Below are 24,349 nucleotides of genomic sequence, written 5' to 3'. Positions count from 1 at the left end.
CTAGGTGATTCAGGGCAGGACTGGGAGTGGTTAAGGAGAAGTTAGTTCTTAAAGGAACATGCACTTTCAGTATCTACTGCATCTATTTTATTCAGAATTCCCTGGGAAATAGCCCAAGGTGGGGCTACATGGAGGTGTGATTTTAGGCCTGAAACATCAGGGCTGAGGGAGAAATACTCAGGCTGCCCCCACCAATGTCTTGTTAGACAAAATAAACATAACCAAGTATGCATATGTCTAAGACACATACGATTGGTCAGTGAGTAGTAAATATCTTTATGATCTGGTATACAGTCAGTTCAATCAGTACACAGCTGGTTCAAACTAATAAAATCTATAGGTACAGGTGGCTACTATATCAGAAGGAGATAAAAGTTTTGCTAGGGCAGGCTGTCCTTGGGCTGGGTAGAAACTGCCTGGGATAGTGTTTTGAGGCTAGAGAGAAATGTGATTTTTAGAAAGAAATGTGATTTTAGAATTGGCATCCAAGCACAGGCATCCAAGTGCCCCATCAGTGTTGGTGGGCAGGGTGCTAACATTCCAAGGAGTGGTGGACAGGATGTTCCATACAAGGAACATAGCTAAGTGAGAGCTGGGGAATTGTAATAGTAGACTGCTACTATTGTCATCAGCTACTGAAAGAGGTCCATAGCACCCTTGTTATTCCTCTGACTTCCTGAAAGAATCCTACAGGTTAATTCCCAAGGCAAGGATAATTGGATAATTATCAAGAACTAGAGAGAAGAGGGGAGGGAAGCATTCAGGCAGCTGCAACCTGAGATTCCCTGATGCCATTTCCCTGTTTTTACTGAACCACTGATGAGGGAGGATGTTAGAGTGGAAGGTCTCCCAACTCAAACCCTCATGAAAAAGTACCAGACCTTCCCTCCCCTCATTTGGGTCACTTGAATCATTCCATGACTCTAAGAAGTAACTCCCAAACTGACCCAGCTTAAGAAATCTCTCCTGCTCGAGTAGCAGCAGAGAATTGTTTGAGGAATTGGCAGGAACATCAAATGCTATATTTGGTCTGGCTTGGGCTGGAATAAGCTGGTACTCACTTGGAGCATGTACTGGCTTGGGGAGGGGTGGAGAAGAGGGAAAGAGAATGAGAAGGGAAGGAGAGGCAAAGGGAAGACAGAAGGAAAGGAGAGGGGAGGGGGCAGGCAAAGAGGCACAGAGGCTGTCTGGAGGAGTTGGGTCCAAGTTAGAGTTAGAAGAACCAAAAAAAAAAAGCTTCCAGAGGGCATTCAGAATAATTTTCTTCCTCAGATGTAATGAAAAAGTCACAATTTATCAAGATCATGATGTAAAGACCTAAGACCTCTCTGCCTCACCTACTTTGAAGAAGGCAAGAATCACATAATTTTAGACACTTTTCTCTCCAATATTTGCCTTTTGAAATGGAATACCTGTTGGTTTTACAGTTATCCTGGGGAGGCTCACAGCAGGAGTATATTGTGCAGTGCCTCAGAAGAGGAAGACCTTTTAAGCACAAAGAATTATATTTGCAGTTATTATCCTTTTCCTCCATTGTAAAAACCTCTGTAGGATCTTGGCCTCAGAACACTAAATGTGGAAATACGGAAGGAATGTGAGGAACATCGAGTAATTGTTGGATGGAAGAAAGGTTAGTGGGAAGAAAAAAAGCTGTCTAGCAACCTGGGTGGGGTGAGAGAAAAAAGAGGAGAATAAAATCAAAACCAGCTTCTTCTATCTGGGTGTCCGAAGCTCACCTGTCCCAGCCAGATGAAAACAGGTTCCAACAATAATCTTTGCCACTTTGGGACACTCACAGAAGCTGATTGGTGGCCTCCCAAACTCCCCCCTTTCTCTCCATCTCTTTCCTCCTCACCCATAGTTAACCTTTCATTCATCCCTCATAGTACACATCTGGTACGTCTTTGGGGTTATTTCCTCGTCACAATGGCAGTTTTCCAGTCCAGTTAAGACTCCCATTCATTATATTTTCTTTTTACCCTCCACTCTGCACTACAGCAAGTTACTCCTCCTACCTTGAATCCATCTTACCCTGTGTCTGGAATCAAACAAAAATGGTTTCCTATACTGAGTAGCGCTTATATGTTACCAGTGATGGTCACTGCCCATTGGAATGACTTTCCCAGGGAGGTGGAAAACTCACCTCCAGGAAATCTTTAAAAATAATTTGTAGTCTCCTAATTAAGTAACTCAAATGAACATACTCTTTGACCCACCAGATCCCACTGGTAAGTATAGACCCCAAGTGGGTCAGTGATAAAAAAAATAGTCATATATTTATAGTAGCACTTTCTGTAGTAGCAAAGACCTAGAAATAAGGTAGATGACCATCTACTGGGAATAAGGACAAGTTGTGGTTCATGAATATCATGGAGCATCGAATGTAGAAAGGATAGACACAGGAAAGATTTATATGAACTGACACAAAGTAAAATAAGCAGAATCAGGAAAACAATAAATGCTACAATGATGTAAATGCGAAAGGACACCACCAATAAGATAACTGAAACAGAATGCTGTAAAATTAGAAAGATCAAGCTTGGCACTGAATAACTAAGAGGAAATACCTTCCTCCTTTCTTGGCAGAGGTAAGGGACTATGAGTGTGAAATATTATCTATAATATTGGACTTGGACTCTACAGAAGTTTTTACAGTGGAGGAAAAGAATAGTAATACAAATACAGTTTTCTGTGCTTAAAAGCCTCTTCTGGCACTGGAGAATGTAATCCCTCTGATAACTAACTTGGCTAGTTATCAGTTAACTTTTTAAAAAAATAATTCTTTGTTATGAGAAATAACTTTCTGGAAAGGGATGGAAGAAAGACATCAGAAAACACAAATGATAAAAAAGCAAAAGATACAAAGAACAAATTTTAAAAACAAGTTATGTTCTCATCCTTCTGGGATGATTTGTATAATAATATAAATATATTCTGAAGAGGTGGATGAGGTAGGAACTGCAGGGTCAAAGGATATATTGATACCTTTAGCTACTTTATTAGGAAATTATAATTTATTTTTAAAGATTTCCTGGAGAAGATGACTTTTCACTTCATTCAGTAACATAAAGCCAAAGGATCACAGATCATTATGAGACCCCTGAGATAGTTTCTAGACCAAGCCGCTCCTTTTCATATGTAACAAAAATGAGATGATCTATAAATGATGACTGTTCCTTAGAATACACACAGACATTGTCTGATTCTAGTCAACTACGTGGGGACTTAGGTGGGGGAGATATTTCTGACTCTGTGTAGCTCAGCATCTTAAACCATATGTTGACAAGAAGTCCCCTAAACGCCACCAAGTCAGAGTTAGCAGACCTTTTTAAAGATAAAACAGCTTCTGGGTGGGGGTGGGGGGGGTCTCTTGGTGGCAACTCTAGGCAGGAATCTATGACTCCAGTGACTGATAGGGAAGGACAGACTTATGTCTGAAAGCTATGAAAGGGACTTCAGCAGACATAGAGTCCACCAGAAAGAACACGTTTGACTGATTGGTTAGCCAGGACTGAGTGCCCAGGTGAAACGACTAATTAGCAGTATGGCACAACTGCTTTAGGTTCTGATGAGGATTAAAATATTAGCTTCTCACCTAATTGTAGCCATGGTTAGGTTATTAAAAGCTGTTTTAGTCCTGCTATTAATTATGCTTTGATACTTTTATACTTAACATTTATCTCTCTGGGCAGCTACGTGATGCAATAGATAGAGTGCTGGGCTTGGAGTCAGGAGGATCTGAGTTCAAATTCAGATGAAGATACTTCCTGTTGTTTGTCCTTCGTTCTTGAAGAGGACCATGACATCAGGGAGGTGATGCCATGACATGCGAAGTGAACTGGATTTAAGTGACTTATTAGCTATGAGACACTTGGGCAAATCACCTGTTTGCTTCAGTTTCCTCATCTGTAAAATGAGCTGGAGAAGGACATGGCAAACCCCTCCAGTATCTTTGCCAAGAAAACTCCAAATACGGTCACAAATAGTGGGACACAACTGAACAACAACAACAAATCTAGACTCATTGTTTCTGGTAAGACTGGTTTTGAAAAGAGCAAGAAAGAACTCACCAGTCTGCATCAAATACAAAGGTTTCTAGGGTCAGCCAGGACCTGTTTCAGGAGCTCATTTTGATACAATTCACCTGTGGTTGATATTTGGGCAAGTTTTACTACTTTCTAGTCTTTATTCATAATTCTGTGTACTGGAGCATAGGCATGGAAAAGGGGCTCAATGACAGTTCTGTGCAGAAAGAGGGTGAAGGATTTCAGCTAAAGATAGTAATTTGTTGAGCTGATACAAAGCTGAAAAGAGGAGGGATGGTCTTTATTCTAAAAAGAGGTTTTGTTCATGGGAAGGACTGGACCTAGGAATTGAAAGGAATATGCAGTTTATAGTACATGTAATTACTATTTCTGCTTCTACTAGGTATTTTCCAATCTAATTAGACTATGTAGTTAAATCATGACCTTAAGTTAAGGTAGATAAATGAAGCAAAAGGAAGGAAAGAGAGGCCCAGTAAACCACCATGGATAGGGGTCAAAGCAAGAATCAATGACTCATACTTCTTTAAAGGATTCCCAGAACCTATCAGAATGGGGTAGAGTTCAGATATTGATAATAACACACCCCTTGGGTCCTGACTATTTACTGAACCCAGATGACTATATTTATTTATGCTTCTTAAATACAGATGAGGAAACTGAAGCCAAGAGAGGTCCATTAAATCTCAGGCTCTGCCCCTTGGATCCCCAGCCCTGATAGGCGAGCGTTCACCTTGGTAGAATCAGGATACCATCCCTCCTGGACTCTGGTCTTCTTCCTTTTCCCACCACTGGAAGATAGACTCTTCCCCTAGGACCTTGGGATATGACAGGTGAGCTTTCACCTTATTTTATCCAGTAGCAGGTCAGCAAGCCCCTTTCTAGCCATCTCCATGCTATGCTGCCTTACAGTTACCTTTATTCCCCTTCCCCCTTCCCTTTGTTTTATCCTTCTTTATTAGGGCATCAGCTCCCTGAGAGTAGGGTCTTTCTTATTTGTTTTTGTATCCCCCAGTGCCTCGAACACTGCCTGGCAAATAGAAAGCAGTTAAATGATTGTTCAATCGATCAATCAATTAATTTATCTATTCCTAAGGTTTCACAAGTAGTAATAGAGACAGAATTCAAATATCTACATAAGGACCTACAATAAAACAAGGGGGTTGGGACAGGTGGGTGGCACCAGCCCTGGAGTCAGGAAGACTTAAGTTCAAATCCAGCCTCAGACACTCGCTACCTGTGTGACCTTTGGCAAGTCACTTAACCCCAACTGCCTCAAAAAAATATGTACATACATATATGTGTGTGAGTGTATATATGTACATACATGTGCGTATATATGTATGAGTGTATATATGAGTGTATACATGTGTATATATGTGAGTGTATATGTGTGTATACACATATATGTATACACACATGTATGTATATATATATACACATGTATATGTATATGAAATGTAAGAGGCCAAAGTATTTTGAGTGCTAAAGGAACAGGACAGCCTTCACAGAATATCTACTAAGATTGATCTTTTAGGATTTTGTATTGGCTCAGACCACTAGCATCTTCACCATCTTTAATGAAGTAATCTGTGAAGCTTTAGCCATGAACTCTTCTCCATGAACCCTCCCAAAAGCGTCCTCTCTAATTTGCCTGTCTTTTGTCTTATTGCCATCTGGAATTTGAGTCAAAACACACACACACATACACACACATACATATACACACATACACACACACATACACACATAGACACACACACATACAGACACAGACACAGACACAGACACACACACACACACACACACACACACACACACACACACCCCTGCCAAAGCTTAAGCAACCAGTAATTGACCATCTGATGCATTGTTGGTCTATAGCTGCACAATCCTGTAGGCAGACAGCTAGATGTCACCGGGATAGAGGGCTAGGTGTGGAGTCTACATCTGTGCAAGTCACTTAAATTCTATCTCAATAGTTTCCTCAGCTATAAAATGGGGATTATCATAGCATCTACCTCCTAGAGTTGTTGTGAGGGTCAAATGAGATAATACTTATAAAGCACTTAGCACAGTGCCTGGAATACAGTAGACATACAGTGCTAAATAAATGATGATTTCCTTCCTTCCATAGAAACACTAGGTACCTGTGATCTTATGAGTTTCCCCCTTTCCCCTTATCTCTGTTACTAATAATAATAAAAAGAGACTTTTCATCCTGTCAAAAACACCTCCTACCCAAGTTCACAAAGGCACCCCCAAGCAACCAGGCAGGATGGTTAACCCTTTGTTACCTGAATGAAGTACCCTGAGCAGCGTATGTCCTGACTCATCAGACGCCTGGTTGACCCACTTGCTGGGACTTCCATGGAGCTGCCATTCTTCCACTTTACACCAGTACCTCCCATCATCCACTGTCTCCACACTTCTAAGTTTCAGGACAAAATCTCCAGCGGAGGAGCGGTAGCAATGCAGCTTTTCCCCATGTTCCTCCTTCCCATACTTCAGGATGCCATCATGTTGCATTTCCACAAGAACTGTAAGTTCAGAATGCTCTTGCATTCTGAACCAAACTACAGAGAAAAGGGATCCTGAGTGGCCAGGGCTCTCCAAACTGCAGTTGATGGTTACATCTCTGTGCTCAAGGGTATTTTCAGTGTGATTTATCTTCATGACATTTAGCTTACTTCCTGGGAGACAAAGAGAAGGAGACCAAAATCAAGGAAGCACATATTTTTTAAGATCAGCCCTTAAGATCTTATGTCTTAAATCTTAAAGTCTTAAGATTTTAAGATCATTTCATGAGGACTGAAATTTCAATTTGGGAATTATTCACACCACTCAGTTTCCTCATCTGTAAATGAAGAACTTGGAATGTCTTTTTCCAGCTCAGAAATGATATATTCTTATCTCTCTACCCTCTTTACCTTTTAATCTCATCTATTCCCATGACCTCAAAGATCTACTTTGAGCAGATAACTCCTAAATCTATACACTTACCCTCATCTGCAGTCGCTTCCTAGAACTCCAACCATGTAGTTCTCATGGTTTGCTCTGTACATGTTAGGATACTGGCATGGAACTATGAAAGGGGCTTTGGATTTGGAGTTAGAGACCCTGGGTTAGAACCCCAGCTTTGTCCTTGATTACCTGTATGACTTAGAGTGAGTCACGAAATCTCTCCAGCTCAGTTTCCTTCATTTGGAAAATGAGGGAGGCCAGACTAGATGATCTCTAGGGTCCCCTCTAGCTCAAAATCTATGATCTGCTTTAAAACACAGGAGAAAATAGTCAAATAATACCTGAGTATATTTAAGGCTCCATATAACTGATTATGTGGAAATGGGGTGAAAAGACAGGAAGTATCTTTTTGGTAGAAGGTGTTAGCATAAATAGGACTCAAAAAAGGATAGGGAGTAAAGAGGTGAATATCTCTGCTCACCTTGATTCCACATTTTCCTCTTGCCTCAGAAAATCTTAATTGATCTTATGCCTCAGAAAATATTAATATTAATTAACTAATGTTAATTAATTAATATTAATAACACAGTCTAAACCTTTTCCTCTCTTAGTGAATTTAACTCATGTTTAGGAAAACTCTTCTCTTTATGAATTTATAAATAAGCACATGGATGAAAAATCCATGATAGAATTAATTCTAGGTAGAATTAATCATCTAATCTGTTACCTTGATTTCTACGTATATTTGGAGCTATTTATTTAGCAGCTTATTTTGATTTTTGCTTAAACTTCAATACTTTCCGCATCTTAGATTTCAATAGTATGAGGTCTCCCTGCGCAAATGTGCATCACAGACACTACATGCTTAACACCTTTAAAAAGTACACCATGTATTCATCTTCATAATTGCAAGAGCTAAAAAACTCTGAATCACCCTGTAGCCAACCTTCTGGGTACGTGTCTCTACACAGTCCTTTACTATATGTAATGGCTCTTTAGTTTGAAAGGATCTCCCAGGATTTGCACTCCACTGGCAGAGTCATTGAGAACCCACCTCCACATAATAAATGACTCACCTAGAGAATAAAAGAATTGATCCCTTGATTGATTTCAACCAATGCTACTACCACATGACAGCACCCACAAGTTAAATAAGCAAACCCACTGGTGGGAAAAGAAATGTCAATACAGATCAGGTGCAGTTATTTGCCAATGATGGTTAGATATTGCAGTCAGTGAACTTTGTATGTGGAATATTAATGCACTTTTAGCCACAAGACTTAATGAAACCTGGGAGAATTTACCTATAGGCTTGAGTTTTAATTCTGTCTTTCCCGATTCCTTTTCCCCAAGCTTATACCAAGAACCACTTGTGGACTGTAACCACTCCTCCACAGTGCAGTGATATGTCCCCTGGTCACTGTTATCTACATTCTGAATGTGGAGCTTAAACAGGTCTTTTGAAGCCTTCTCACTGTGAAATTTCTGTTTCTTCTTTGGAGTGTGAAAATCGTCCTCATATTTGACAATGTCATCTTGATCAATTCTCAAGATCTTTAGCCACGATGCTTCATGAGAAAGGGGAAGATAATACCAAGTGACACTAATTTGAGTATTTCCCTTAGTTTGGGATAAGATGCTACATTCGATCTCAGTTTCCATGTTGATGGAGATCTCTTGGACTTGACTGTCTGATTTCACCATCAGTTGACTCTCTAAATGAAAGGAAGAGTAACTTCTATTATTTTTCTATCACAACGGCACCTCATCACACACATTGGGTTCATTGTTCACATTCACACGATGGCTTTAAGGGTCAAAAAGACCATTAAACACATTATCTTTTGGATCAACTGAGACTTTATATACAAAGCATTTTTTCAAACTTTTAAGTACTATATCAAGGCTAGCTGTTATTAGCTTCACAACAGCCCTAGAAGGGAGAGAAAATGATCATTTTATTTATGTACTTTTAATTTTTATTGGTATTTTTTAATCACCTCCATTTCTGAATATGATCCTCTCCCTATCAAGTTATCTCTTGTAAAAAAAATAAACAAAGGAAAAAAAAGCAGTTCAGTAAAAACTAATCCTCATACATCACTAGCTCTGTTATGACCTCTGTGACCTTGGGCAAGTGGCTTCATTTTTCTGGCCTTAGTTTCCTCACTTGTAAAATAAAGGAATTAGAGTAAGTCTCTCTCAGCTCTAAATGGATGATAATACAAACTGGATCTGAGACTGTATCATATCCAGAGTATACTCAGACTCTGCAAAAGAAAAGGGGGAGGGAAGTATATTTTTTCATCTTCTCTCTGGGGCCAACCTTGGTCATTATAATTAGATAGCAGTCAGCTTATTTTGTTCTTTCCCTTTACCTCATTGTAGTTATTATTTATATTATTTTCCTGTTTCTGATTACTTCACTCTGCATAGAAATACTACATAAATATAATCTGCAGAAAATATGCTTCATTTTACACTTAATATGCTGCATAAAAATATATTTGACCTGATATGCTTGGGTCATATAAGTCTTCTCATACTTTCCTGAATTCTTCATATTTTTCATTCTTTATGGCATAGTAATATTTTATTACATTCATGTATTCACCATATGTTTAACCATTCTTTAACCAATAAGTATGCTAGATATAACTATAATTCTCATTTTACATATCAATCCATCAATAAATATTTATTAAGTACCTATGTGCCAGGTAGGGAAGCTAGGTGACTCAGGGAATACAGCACCAGCCCTGGAATCAGTAAGATCTGAGTTTAAATCTGGCTTCAGACATTTACTAGCTGTGTGATCCTGGGTGGGTCACTTCACAATTTTTCCCTCAGTTTCCTCATCTGTAAAATGAACTGGAGATGGAAATGGCAAAACCAGTCTGGTATCTTTGCCAAGAAAATCCCAAATGGGGTCACAAAGAGTAGGACACAATTAAACACTAACAACAAAACTGAGAATACAAAAAGAGGCAAAACACAGTCTCTGTTCTTAAGGAACCTATAATCTAACAGATATTAGACAAGATCAAACCTAGGTTCTGAAGAGTTGAGTCACTTTCCCATGGTCATACCACTAGTAGGTGTTAGAGATGAGGTTTGAATGGAGGTCTTTCTCAAGCCCAATATCCTTCCCACTCTACCCATGTTGCCTCTTGTTTATTGGAAGAGCAGCAGCTGACCATAGCAAGGACATCTCATTCTGTCCAGGTTGCTTCTGAGTTCTTTGTAAATTTGTCCAACGTCAGCTCTGCTACATTTAACTGTGCACGGAAAAATGGGAGTTGTGTAGAGAGGGATTTTGACCATGTGCATTTGCATAGGAGCCACTTAGAAGAAACTGTATATACATATTAGGGTCAGCTCTCAATTATTTCCAGGCTTTGGAATTTATTTCTGCTTTACCATAAATAAACCATGGTAAATCTTTTTTCTAACATCTTGCTAACACTGGTTATTAGTCAGGCTGACCTTGTAAACTACTACCTGTCCTCAGGCCAAGTGAGATTTAGAAAACCAACAAAGCTTGGAGAGAAGGAGAGAGAGAGAGGGAGAGAGAGAGAGAGAGAGAGAGAGAGAGAGAGAGAGACAGAGAGAGAGACAGAGAGACAGAGAGACAGAGACAGACAGAGAGACAGAGACAGAGAGACAGAGAGAGAGACAGAGAGAGACAGAGACAGAGAGAGAGACAGAGAGAGACAGAGACAGAGAGAGAGACAGAGAGAGACAGAGACAGAGAGAGAGACAGAGAAAGAGACAGAGAAAGAGAGAGAGACAGAGAGAGACAGAGACAGAGAGAGAGACAGAGAGAGACAGAGACAGAGAGAGACAGAGAGACAGAGACAGAGAGAGAGAGACTGAGAGAGAGACAGAGACAGAGACAGAGACAGAGACAGAGACAGAGAAAGACAGAGACAAAGAGAGAGGGAATATACCTCTATTCAAACTGTGCTGTGTCTTACACTGAGAGAGGTGATCCATCTTTCTCCAGAATAAGGTAGAAAACAATTAAGAATGCAGGTGGGGAAGTGGGTTGAGGAGGAGGAACAATTTTCCATTTCTTCCTAATTCAGTTCTTGACATCATTACTTTATTATTTGGTTAAAGTTGTGTGAATTCCCAGAACATCGCATGCAGCCAATTTTAAATATAAGCACAAAAATGTATCTTAAAGCCAAATACACATGCTTTTTGGCTTATCCACACAATTCCTCTGCTTTCAGAATAAAGGACATGCATGCAAAATACATGGTGCATTCAGGGGGGAAAAATAGTTCATGATGATTTCATTTTCCCAATTTAGCATAAGACAACTCCTAATAAGAGAAGAAATTCATATCAACAGAAATTTACCTGGCAAAGAAATGTTTATCCCCAGTGGGTGAGAGATGACCATTGCTGCTCTCCTGACTGGACCATAGGTATATTGTGTCTCTCTCTGGTAGGCCTCCACTTTACACTGGTATATTCCAGTGTCTTCTTTTGTGGCATCATAGATTAGGAGTTGAGAACCAAAAGAAGACTGTAAAACCTTGATTTTCTTTTGCATCTGTTTTTGGGAGTGGCCCCATTCAATGGTGCCATTCTGAGAGATGGTGACTAGTTGCTGATAATCTACTGCTCCTCGGGGCTGAAATTGCCAGGTTACTGTCATTGGCATCTTCGGGGCTGAGTAGTTAGAGTGGATGATGCAGGACAAGGTAAATGTGTCACTTATTCTGACCTTGGGTTGGCGGCTCTGCAGAGTCACATGTAAACCTGAATCTGAATTTAAAACAAGAAACACATTCCCAAGACAGTTACAAGATGAAAACATAGCAGGTTCATAACTTCCTAGATATTGCTACTGCATATTCAAACCCAAGTGTTCATACCATGTAGGGAGTTGCTGTATATTGTCAGGCTGAAATCAATCTAAATTCATACTTTCTATACAGACTGGCTCTCCTCTAAAGCTGTTGACAGTTGATACAGCCAATGGAAAGTTTCCTTTATACTGCTTCTTAGGCATTTACTCAAGGATAAAACACCCCACTCCCCCAATCTGTCCCTCTAAAGTACATACTGCTCAATAGCCTAATAACTTTTCCTTTCAAAGGATGAGGGGGGGATGGGATTGACTCTCCTAACTACTAACCCTTAGCTCCTAGCTGTCAGGGTGTGGACTTCTTAGCTGTCATGAATTCCCAATGTATTTGTCATGTAGCCATTCCAGGAGGAAGGAACCATTTTTGACCCTTAAAAGCTCAACTCAAATGTCATGATTTGATATCTGTTTCAAGGATCACTAAATTTTACAGATGTGGTGGCTTAAGATTACACTTTGTGACATGGAGCACACTTCCACCCACATCTCAGCCCTTTTGGCTGTAAATGATTTGACTATCCCATTAAACCACATTCCCTTGGGGAAATAACATCACTCAAGTGCTATTTTCTTATTGAGGAACTATCCTATGGAAAAGAAGTTGGTTTGGTTGCTTGGTCCCTAAGGGTATAACTGAGAAGTGGGTGAAAGGTGTAAATAGGCAGATTTAAGCTTGATGTGAGGAAAAAACTTCCTAACAATTAGAGATATACATAAGGAAAATGGACTAAGGAAGGAGGCAATGGGTTCTCCTTCATGGGAGTTCTTCAAGAATTGACCAAATGACCACTTGTCCAGAATGTATTATAATGATATGTTGTGCATTATAATAACATATTATAATTATTATATATGATAATTATAACATAAATGCTTGTATAAATATATAAATGCAAATATATAATATATTGCTATTATAATTATTATTGTATTATGTTATATATAACACAGAATATATTGTAATAATGTAATCTATGATATAATCTGTTATGATATAACATAATATGATGGAATATAACATAACATAGCATGACATGACATGACATGACATAATATCATAATATAAATACAAAATGTAATAAGGAGGGGATTCTTTTTCCAATGTGGGTTGGACTAGATGACAACTAAGGTCTCTTCTAATGTTAATATCCTGCAATTCTGTGAAATGGAAGATAAGAAAAGGATCTGATTGACTTACTTAGAGAGTGTATTGTAACTGAAGTCTTCTGAGTCCAGCTCATACCTCCATCCTTGTTCTGAAACTCTGTCACTTTGCATTCATAAGTCCCTCCATCTGTCATTAAGGTGTTGAAGATTTCCAGTCGGAACATGGCCATACTCTCTTTCTCCAACCTTATACATCCATCGTTGCTACGGTCTTTATAGGAAGGGCCCAGATGCACAGTTCCATCTTTTCCCAGGCTACCTACAAACTCTGGCTTTTGCAGGTCAACTGGAGTATGCCACCAGGTGACGGACAGAGGATGTTCTGCTCCATGCAACTGACAGCGAAAATTTAGGGTCTCTCCCTCCCATAGTGATCTCTTTCCATTCTCTGTAGATAGTTCCATATTTTTTGCTGTGGATTGGATTTGTGAGAATCAATTTGCTGTTCCATTAAACAGACAAAAATTTCCATTATTCTATACCTGGAGAAATTCTCATCAATCTAGATTCCAATATTTTGAATTTTTGTCCTATCTAATATCATTAACTGATTTCACAAAAACATGATGTTAAGAGAAATAATATTATTGGGGGTAGTTATTCCCATAGGAAGAATGCTATCAACAGGACACTAAGTAGACCTAGGCTGGAGGGAGTTCAAATACTAGGGCTAAAGTAAGAGTTCAGATTAGTAGCAATTAATTAGTAACTGGGACAGTCAATCTGAATTAATTATAACTTTTTCTCCCTCCCTTCCTATTTTTGTCCCTTCACACTCGTATTTGTGTATATATTGTTCTTGTACAGAGTAAACAAGGGCAGCTAAGTGGCACCATAGTGCATAGAGTGCTAGGCTTGGAGTCAGGAAGACTCATCTTCCTGAGTTCAAATCTGGCCTCAGACATTTACTAGCTGTGTGACCCTGCACAAGTCACTTAGCCCCATTTGCTTCAGTTTCCTCATCTGTCAAATGAGCTAGAGAAAAAAAAAAAAACGGGAAACCACTCCAGTATCTTTTGTCAAGACACAGACTCAGACACAATGAAATAACCAAACAACAAAAGAGTGAACATGTACATCCTAATATTGTGGCTCCTCAGAGTCCTATTAATGACATGGATAAAGGCATAGATTGCCAAAGGTTTACCAACTTTGCAGATGGTTCAAAACTGAGAGGAACAGCAAATACACTGAATGACAGAATTGGGGTCACAAAAAGCATCAACAGGCTGGAATAATAGACAGAGGCTAACAAAATTAAACTTAATAGGAATAAAGGTAAACTCTAGGATTTGTGTCCAAAGAGATCAACCTTTCAAGTACAAGATGGAGGAAATGGGCTTGCAGAGAAATTTAGGTGAAAAAGACCTAGGGAGGGTTTAGTGGACCACAAGTTCAGTATGAATCAACCAAGTAAAGTGGCAACCAAAATAGATGATGTGATAATCTTAGGCTGCATGAAAACAAATGTAGCACCTAGAGAGAAAGACCTAATGGTCCTTTTGTATTTTGACCTAATCAAGCCACATCTTGATTTCTATTTCTGTAAGCCAGCTTTTAGAAGAGTTGTTGACTTTGATAAGCACGGAGAAGGACAACCACTATGGTGAGAGGGTTTGGAGCCTTGCCATATGAGCATCAGTTAAGGGAATCCTGGATGTTCAGTCTAGAGAACAGAAGATTTAAGATGGCGTATGGCAGCTGCCTCCAGTATATGAAATATTATTACATGGAAGAGGGATTGCTTTTATTCTGTGATCCCAGAATACAGAAATAGGAGCAATGGGAGTGGAAGTAACAAGGACCCAAATTTCAGCTCAACAGAAGAAAAAATTCCTGATATAGGCCATGTAAGAAAAGGAAAGGAAATTCTATTAAATAAGTGGGAGAAATTATCAGAAAGAAAAGATAGATTTGGTTATGCAAAAATCAAGCATATTTGCACAAGAAAAATTAATGTAACCAAAATAAAAAGGAAAGAAATAAAATGGGAAAACATGTTTAGTAAAAAGGCTTTAGATTTCAAGGATCCATGATTTTGTCAGTAAGAGAGCTCCTTCTGCTACAGTCTCAGAGGAGAATCTTACCCTTTTGTATTACCTTTCATAACCTGGATCTTTTCTACCTTTTTAGCTCTTACATACTCTACAATGCAGCTATATTTTCCTTTTGGCTACTCACACATTCTATTTCATACATTTGCATGGCCTGTTCTTTATATATGGAATGTTCCTCCTTATTGATTCTGCCTCCTAGCTTTCTTGGCTATCTTCAGCATTCGGCTCCAATCCCCAATTCTGCAGGCAGCCTTTCCCATTCTTCTCTCTCCCCTTTGGCAGTTTTGTAGACACGAGGTTGTGGATTCTTCCAAGTTATCATTCAGATCATGCTACCTCTATTTAAGCTTTCATTATCCATGCTGATATTCATTTACATAAAATTGGTTATTAGAGAGGTTGAAAATTTTTCCAAATGACTATTTCTAATTTGCAAATCATCTTTTATAACTTTTTGTTCATATCCACTGAGCATTCATTTATTAGGGAATAGAAATTTCCCTTGAACATTTCTATATTTTTTATGTCATTTTAATATTACATTTGCTGCAAATATTTATCCCAATCTATTCTATTATTTTACATAATTATAATAATAGTAACTAACATTTTTATAGTCACCCAAGGTTTACAAAGCACTTCATATAGGGCATTGATCCTCACAACAATGTGAAGAGGCAGGTACTATTTTTATCCCCATTTTACAAATAAGGAAACATCGAAAGATGTCAAGTGACTTGGCAAGGGTCATGCAGCAAGTAGGTACCTAAGGCAAGATCTGAACTTGGCTCTTTTTGACTTCTAGAGCCTACCTGCCTTTACTATATACAGAAAAGAAGCAGTATGTCATAGTGGAAACCAGAACTGACTTTGAAGCTAGATGGACTTCACTTCCAGTCTTGCCTTTTATACATTCTGGTTTTGTGACTCTGGGCAAATCACTTAAATTCTCAGTGATCTAGTCAGCTCTAAGACTATGAGTCACAGGGAAGGTGGCTGCCTACATTGGAAGAGGGAGCATCTTTCTTTACCTGGGAATAAAGAATTTTATTTTTCACCTATACCAATGAATCAGAGATTGAGTCTCTATCCATATGTTTATATATAATGTACATGTGTATTGACATATTGTTATTTATGAACATTTATAGACAGTAATATTTTTATAAACAGTATGGTATGTGCGGAGGTAGAGTATGGTGTAGAGGCAGGGTATGGTGTCAAGAGCACAGGACTTGGAATCAGCATACCTGGATTCCATTCATCCCATCTAGCCATCCATAAGGACAGTAGGGCCTGCTGAGCATTGGTATCTTGCCATCTGACCTGCCTCTGTATAGGAACCCCCATCCCCACCCACCTTCACATACACATAGAATCTGCCTCTTACTCTGTGACCCCTATGATGAAATTGCATTATTCTGCAATGAATTCATTACTATCATTGCTACCAAAAAGGCCATGATTACTGCTCTGTAGCAATCCTAACAACCCCAAAGGCAGCCCAGGATAAAACTTTCTTTCCTGGTCACTGTTCCCCTCTCTTCATTAGAATCTGAGATTCTTAAGGACAGACAAAGTCTCACTTTTACATTTGTATTACCAGGAGCCAGCTTCATGACTGGTAAATAGTAAACACTTACTAAGTGCTTGTTAACTCATTCCTAGACTCCAACTTTTATTGGCTTCATGGTCCTGGGCAAATTATTTAATCTCTCTGAGCCTCCTTTTCATGTATTATGAATGTATTACCTGCTGCACAAGACTGTTGTTAGGAAAACATTTTGAAAGTGCTCTGTAAAGGTAGGCTATTATTTGTACTGAAGGTTTATTTTTATGTAATCTAATCTGTCTACCATGTTCCTCATCATTCCTTTAGTTTGTTCAATAAACACAAATGTAACTTCCCTCCACAGTTGACATAAATATTTTATTCCCTTTATTTGCAAAGGCAGCATGGTCTTGAGGATAAAATGTAGGACTTTGAGACTGGGTTTCAGTTTAGTCTGACACTTGGTAGTTGTGAGATCCTGATTAAGTCACTTAACTACTTTCAAGAAAGGTTTCCTCATCATTTTGTTGTACAGTTATGTCCAACTCTTAGGGACCTCATTTGGTGTTTTCTTGGCAAAGATACTAGAGTCGTTTGCCATTTCCTTCTCCAGCTCATTTTACAGATGAGGAAACTGAGGCAAGCAGGGTCAGGGTCTCATAGTCAGTGTCTGAGACTAGAAAGACTAGATGTGAATTCAGGAAAATAAGTCTTTCTGATTCTCTATGCACTGTGGTTACACCTGTTTCTCAGTCATTAATGAGTAATTGTCTCACGGTGTTGTTGAGGCTCAAATATAAATGTCACTTTAAAATTCATTCTGTTGTTAAGGTTTGCTCTTTTACGGAAGGGGCCATCCTCAGTCAACTTCAAATCTCACTTCTGCCATGGATTAGCTTTGTGATTATGGGGCCACTAGGTGGCGCCATGGTCATGTACTGCCTAACGAAGTCAGGAAGATAGCTTCCCTTAGTTCAAATCTGCCTTCAGACATTAGCTGTGTGACCCTGTGCAAGTCACTTAACCCTGTTTGTCTCAGTTTCTTCACCTGTAAAATAATCTGAAGAAGGAAGTGGCAAAACCCTCCAGCATCTTTGCCGAGAAAACCTCAAATGGGGTCACATAGAGTCACACACAATTGAACTAACCATGGGAAAGCCTCCCATTAACCTTACTAAAGCTTCAACTTCCCCATCTGTAAAATGGGGAAAAGAAGAAATACCTGTAGTAACTATACCACAGGTTTGTCATGAGACTCAAATGCGAGAATAGGTCATAGGATCATGGAGTTTAGCCCATGGAATCTAGCCCAATTCCCACATTTTACAGATGAGAAAAATGAGGTCTAAGGAAATCAAGTGACTTTACCAAGGTCACACAATAAATGGCAGAGATTTAAATGGTAAGATTTGACCACAGGTCCTAAGACTTCCAGAACCAAGACTCTTTTCCCTAAGCCATGACTCCTCCAATATTCTGTTCCCTCTTTTGCAGAATAAAGTGCCAACGTTTATAATCCCAGCTCGAGTTTGTCTCTTTTAGTTAGTCAGCCCCTTCCCTGCAATCTTCCAGCTGCAAAAGGAAAAATACTTTCCTTCATCCTAAACATGACTCAACTGTATGAAATAAAGAAGCAAATAATTCATTTAATTCTGTTTACTGTAGCAAGTGCTTAGAAGGTGTTGCTTCAAATGTGATTTGTGCTCCTCTGAGCTTGGAGAGTGTTGATATTTCCATGGCCCCTGAATATTGACAAATTCCTATACGTCCACTCTCTTGTCTGATCATCTCTACCTCTCAGTGAGGTACTGTTTTCAATCCCTCTTTTACAAATCCAGTAACTGAGGCTCAGAGAGATAAACGATTGGCCTGAGATTCCACAGAATAAAGGGGAGAGAAAAGCCGGCATTCACTCATGTTTCAATCTGCTGACTCCCAGCCCAGAGCTCCTCAGAGGAACTCAGAGTAGTCTGATTAATGACTGGTTGAAAACAGAGCTCCCTGTAACGTCAACTTCCTTTCTTATTTGTTAGGAGAAGTTGACCTTCAGAGTCTTTTCAGCCATCCCCTTACACAAAGATCTTAATCACCATTTTCCCAAACAAGCTACAGGATCCACATGTGTATATATTTCTATTTTCTAAAGATTAAACTTGGCCTAATGTTTGTAAACAGGTAAAGTGAGCTGTAGAATTCCTGTAGAGTCTGAGATTTTATAATATGCTTATATATAGCCACATTTGGGTGGAGCCCGAGGGAAGTTCTTTGGATGATGGCATGTATCATCAGAATAGGAATACTCTTTATCTAATGCAGATCTACAACCACAGTATTGTCCAATTTATATTATTGGAGAATCACCAGAGGTGAATAACTTGTCCACAGTTGCACAGAGGGAAGGAAAGGGGATATGGATTTATTAAGCACCTACTGTGTGCCACATGGACAGCTAGGTGGCTCAGTGGATAGAGTTCAAGCCCTTGAGCAGGGGTGGGGAACCTTTGGCCTCAAAGTCACATGTGGCCCTCTAGGTCCTCAAGTGCAGCCCTTTGACAGAATCAAACTTCACAGCCAAAGGATTCAGTCAAAGGGCTGCACTTGAGGACCTAGAGGGCTACATGTGGCCTTGAGGCAGCAAGTTCCCTACCCCTGCCCTGGAGTCAGAAAGACCTGAGTTCAAATGCAACCATAGACACTTACTAGCTATGTGACTCTAGGCAAGTCACTTCATTTGTAAAATGGGTTGGAGAAGGAAATGGCAAACCAGTCTAGTATCTTTCCCAAGAAAACCTCAAATGGGCTCGCAAAGAATTGGACATGAGTGAATTGACTGAACAACAAAAATACTTGCCACATACTTTGCTAAAAGTTTTACAAATATTATCTTCTTTGATCCTTATAACAATCCTGGAAGGTAGGGGCTATTATTATCTCCATTTTACAGTGAGGAAACCAAGGTTGAGAGAGATTAAGTGACTTTCCCACAGTCAAACAGCTGGTATGTATATGAGGCTAGATTTGAATTCAGGTCTTCCTAAGTCAGCTAGGTGACTCAGTGGATAGAGTGCTGGGCTAGAGTCAGGAAAACTTGTCTGAGTTCAAATCTGACCTCAGGTATTTGCTAACTGTGTGACCTTGGGCAAGTCACTTAATCTCTGTTTGCCTTAATCCACTGGAGAAGGAAATGGCAAACCATTGCAGTGTCTCTGTCTAGAAAACCTCATGGATGGTATTGGCATGATGCCAGTTACCAAAAGAGAAAATACGGCATCTCAAAGAGTCAGAGTTGGACACAATTAAACAATTTCCTGATTCCAGGTCCAGGGCTCTATCCTCTGTGCCACTTAGGCACCCACACGTTTCAGAGACTGGGCTCGAACCCAGGTGTTTTTAACTCTCAGATAAACTCTTTATCTAATATGTCCTGCTGCCTCTTGAGCAGGCGTTTAATATAAAATGCCTTGTAAACCTGAAAATGCTACATAAATTTCCGCTATCATTACAAGGATAGAGAAGCACAGACCATGTTGGAACAACCACCCTGTAAGTATACACTGCAATAAACAGAATTTAAACATATCATTTACCTCTTTATTTTATATAGTTGAGTCATGTTTGGAATGGAGCAACATGATTATTTTCCCCCATATCAATGAAAAATGGAAGGGAAGAGACTTGCATTTGGAAGAGGCAGAATACACTGGGGACTGTAAATCTTGGCACATTATTTTCCAAAAGGAAGAAGAAAATGCTGTAGGAAAAAAGAGCTCTGGTTCTGGGTTCAATTCCTGACTCGAAGTCACTTGACTTCCCTCATTTGTAAAAAGAGGGTTTTGGACTGAACAGCCAGCCTCAGAGGTCCTTTCCTGCTGCTCATCTGTGATCCTAAAACCTACCCATTTACCCACTTGCATGACAATTCTATCTCACTTACTCCCCTGTTAACTCTTACTCGACCCCACTCTCCAGCAAGAGATATTTTCTGTGTGTTTCCTTCTTTAACTATGGAAAAACTAGAACTTATAAAAATAGAAAAGGATCACAGAAATCCAGAGCTGAAAGGGACCTTAGAGATCAAAGTCCCTCATTTTCCAGGTGAGGAAACTGAGGCCCAGCCAGGAGAGGCAGCTTATTCAAAGACATAAAGCTAGTTAGTTGCAGAAATGAAACTAGACTTTGACTTATCCTAATTCCCAATCTACAACATTTTCTCTTTGTGGAATTGTTTCAATCCTGTTCCCATTTGGAAGTTTTCTTGGCAAAGATACTGTACTGGTTTGTCAATTCCTTCTTCAGCTCATTTTACAGATGATGAAATTGAGGCAATGAGGATTAAGTGACTTGGCCAGGATCACAAAGCTAGAGGCTGTATTTGAATTCAGGGATATGAGCCTTTCTGATTCCAAGCCCACTGTCCTATCCACTGCATGGCATAGCTTCCAATACTTTCTCTTTCTATCAAGCTATTTTGGGGAGAATTATTTGTTTAAATAATAATAAATAAAAGGCAAAGTGAGGGTGAGCAACTTGGAGTTCAGGAAGACAGTTCAAACCAGCCTCTGACATTTAGCTGTTTACCTCCTGGAAAATCATTTACTTTTTCCATATTCCAGGCCACTCTCCTAAGACTCATCTACTAAGCCATATATGGATTGACACTGCACTGGGGGAAGGAATTCTCACCCCAGTGAAATCACATATTGACATAATCACTTTACAAGAGGATTCACCACAGCATTCCTTCCAATAAGAACTTTCCTGGTGTATTTCAAATAAGACATGATTTATATTCAGTTTCTCAGGATGCATCTCTAGTGCAAATGGAGACACACCTGGACTCACCAAGGAGAAAACATTAAAAGAGTAAGATCCTTGTTCAGGAGTGTTTTTTCAAAGACTGCCCTATCCCTTACCTACCTGGAGGCTTTCTGAGATGTATATCGATGTCTGCAAACTGCTTTCTTTGAGGTAGCCCTGGAATGTCCTTGTGAGTGCTCACCACCTCTGCCACCTCACACCTGTATGCTCCTTCATCCTGAGGACCCATGGAGGAGATGGTGAAGGTGAAAGCCTTGGGGCTGATCTTTGATAAGTGGAGCTGCCCGAGGTTGGCTCTTTCTTCATAGTCTTTCTTTAAGCCCAGAACACCAGTAGCATCAATATTGCCAATTTCAATGGCATTCAGGAACCAGATCACCTGCAATCTTCTGTTCTGGCTGCTCTTGGACACCACTGAGCAGATCAGTCGCAACGGTTGCCCTATGGCAAAGGAACTTTCCACAGAAATGCTAACTTGAAAATCTCTAACTGGGAAAACAAAAGTGAGACATTTATTTGCAAGATTCCCTTTGTTTCTCTTTGCCTTCTCTCAGTAACAGAAAGATCATAATATTAAAGTAGTCTTTAACCTTTTAAGACCAGTAAAAGATTGTTTCCTGCCAGAGCTATAACTAAGGTAGGGTGAGCAGGGCTTTCCTCCAGGGTGATGAAATTTAGCAGGTGATGAAAACATTTATACTGTGATAATTAAAAACAATTAAGCTTGTTTAGTACCTTGTTAGCAAGAACAATTAGATAAAATAAGAAACTGTTATTCTTTGTCTCCCCCTCATTCCCCACAATGATTTAGTCTCTATCTGAACCCTCCCTGTTCTCTCCCCTGACAATAGCCTTCTCAACAGCAGCCTCAAGTTCTCTCCCTACATGAGACCTTGAGCCCTAGGATCTGAACTCCTTCCTTGAGATCTTCCCCTGAAACTCAATTTGTCTTAAAAAGTTGATTTGAGGTCTTTCTTGCTATCACCCTGGGCGCTTAGAATTTCTAGTTACCGGTCTGTATTCTGCAATGGAACAGGAAGTTACCAAGAGAGAGCATAGAAATCCACTTTGTATTCTTAGGAAATCTTTTCATCAAGCCCAAGACTTTTTTTTCTAGACAGAATGTCTAGATGATCTTTTGTCTGAGTGGGCTCAGTCAGGTGACTTCCTGCCCTGATCACGTTGCTGACTTCACAGAAATGAGGGGACATCTAAGAACAACACAAGCTGTGTTGAAGGGGAAGTAGCACAAACAAAAATGAAACTTCATATAATAAATTTCAGTTGTTTAGGGATATAAATAAGATATGACTGTCAAGTAAGGGGACTCCGTCTTACATATGACCTGTGGACTGTCATTCATTACTTGATTAATCAATCAATGAGTATTAAGCTCCTGGTATGTGCCATATGAGGTGCTAGGCAACAGCCCATAGACCATCTCATGTGGATAGAATTAGAAGGGAACACTGCACTCTTAATACCTATAATGACCATATGGTCAAACCGTAGTTTACTCAAACTTTCTAGAAACTCTATTTTGGAACTGAGGCAAAACGCAGTCCCCAAATGGACTTCCTTTTCCTCTCACCAAAATAAAGACACCTGTAAACATACACAAGCATGGGAAGAATTAATCACCTAAGAAGAGTCTTACCTTGAGGTCGGACTATCAATGTAGCTTTGTCTGTTTGTTTCCGGGTGATAAACGTCCAGGTCTCATCGGGGTCCTGGATCCATTCAACAGCTTCACAGAACAGCTGGCCTTGATCCACAGGCTGCAGGCTCCCTATGGACAACCTGAAGGCTGTATTCCCAATTTTGTCTAGTCTCACATTCCCTGATGAAAACCTCTCTGTGTAGGAGGATCCGGGGATCAAGATAAAATCTTTGGACAGGGAAATGATCTCTGTGACTTGGTTTCCTCTTTCCTGAAGCTGGTACCAGGAGACAGAGAGGTGGGTGTGTTGAGCTGTGGCCTTGGAGACCTCACAGGTAAGGGTTAGTGACTCTCCTTCCTCTTTGTTGAGAGTCTGACGACTCATGGTCACAGAGAGGGTATCTGGAATCACTGAACACAAGAGAAATAATGATAGCCATAATGCAGTATTATATAATATGATTGAATGGAAAGAACATAAGACTTGGACTCAAGGACCCTGGATTCAAAAGCCAGCTCTGACACTTAGGATCTGGGAAAGTCAGTTAACCTCTAAAGATCTCAATTCTTCATTTGCAAATTTGAAATTATATTCCTAGTATCATAGACTCTTTGGATTTAGAATTTAGAGATCATCACTTCCAATTTAGCTTGTTTTATGGATGAGAAAACAGACTTCCTCAAAGTCACCCAGGTCCAGGGATGTGCTCATGAGAGCCACTTGTTAAATTTTCAGTGTGAACATTTATACCTTGAAAATCATCAAGTGCTATACATTAAGGCTTAGTTTATTGTTTTGTTGACTGTCTTGACTTAAGAAACTGAAGGAGAAAATTTAAGTAATGCTAATTAAACTTAAAAGTGGGCTATGCTTTTTTGGAGAGTCAATTATTGAATGTTTACCAGCACACTTCTGCACATGTTGTAGGTAGCAGAGCTGTCATTTGACCCTAGGTACCCTTATTCCAAATTGAGCACTCTTTTTGTGACTCTGAGTTCACTGGCAAGTATTGGTAAGCACCTCATTTAAGAAATTCAAGAACTACCTCATAGGGTTGTTATCAGGAAAGCATTATATAAATGTGATATTATAATATGAAAGTAATGCTACTTGCCCACCATCATGACAGCTGTTTACTCAACTAGCCAAGTTCTAGTTCCCCATTTCCATTGTAACCAATAGCATATATTTGCAAAAGAATGGGC

The 24,349-nt window shown here is 39.6% G+C and overlaps 1 protein-coding gene across 1 annotated transcript in view; it reads right to left on the bottom strand.

Annotated features, from left to right (window-relative positions):
* Nucleotides 1–24,349, bottom strand: part of CD101 (CD101 molecule) — a 60,146-nt gene that overhangs the window by 16,018 nt on the left and 19,779 nt on the right. The window contains exons 2-7 of the mRNA XM_072644470.1: nucleotides 23,141–23,554; nucleotides 21,583–21,972; nucleotides 13,088–13,468; nucleotides 11,376–11,786; nucleotides 8,312–8,722; nucleotides 6,341–6,736 (exon numbers count right to left, since the gene is read on the bottom strand). Coding sequence (XP_072500571.1) covers nucleotides 6,341–6,736; nucleotides 8,312–8,722; nucleotides 11,376–11,786; nucleotides 13,088–13,468; nucleotides 21,583–21,972; nucleotides 23,141–23,528 — 2,377 coding nt within the window. The 5' untranslated portion in view covers nucleotides 23,529–23,554. The remainder of the gene's footprint in view (nucleotides 1–6,340; nucleotides 6,737–8,311; nucleotides 8,723–11,375; nucleotides 11,787–13,087; nucleotides 13,469–21,582; nucleotides 21,973–23,140; nucleotides 23,555–24,349) is intronic.

The sequence above is a fragment of the Notamacropus eugenii genome, chromosome 2 (genome assembly GCF_028372415.1).
Source record: "Notamacropus eugenii isolate mMacEug1 chromosome 2, mMacEug1.pri_v2, whole genome shotgun sequence".
Taxonomy (NCBI): domain Eukaryota; kingdom Metazoa; phylum Chordata; class Mammalia; order Diprotodontia; family Macropodidae; genus Notamacropus; species Notamacropus eugenii.
Note: the sequence above shows the minus strand (reverse complement) of the source record. Positions and strands in the feature narration are given on the sequence as shown.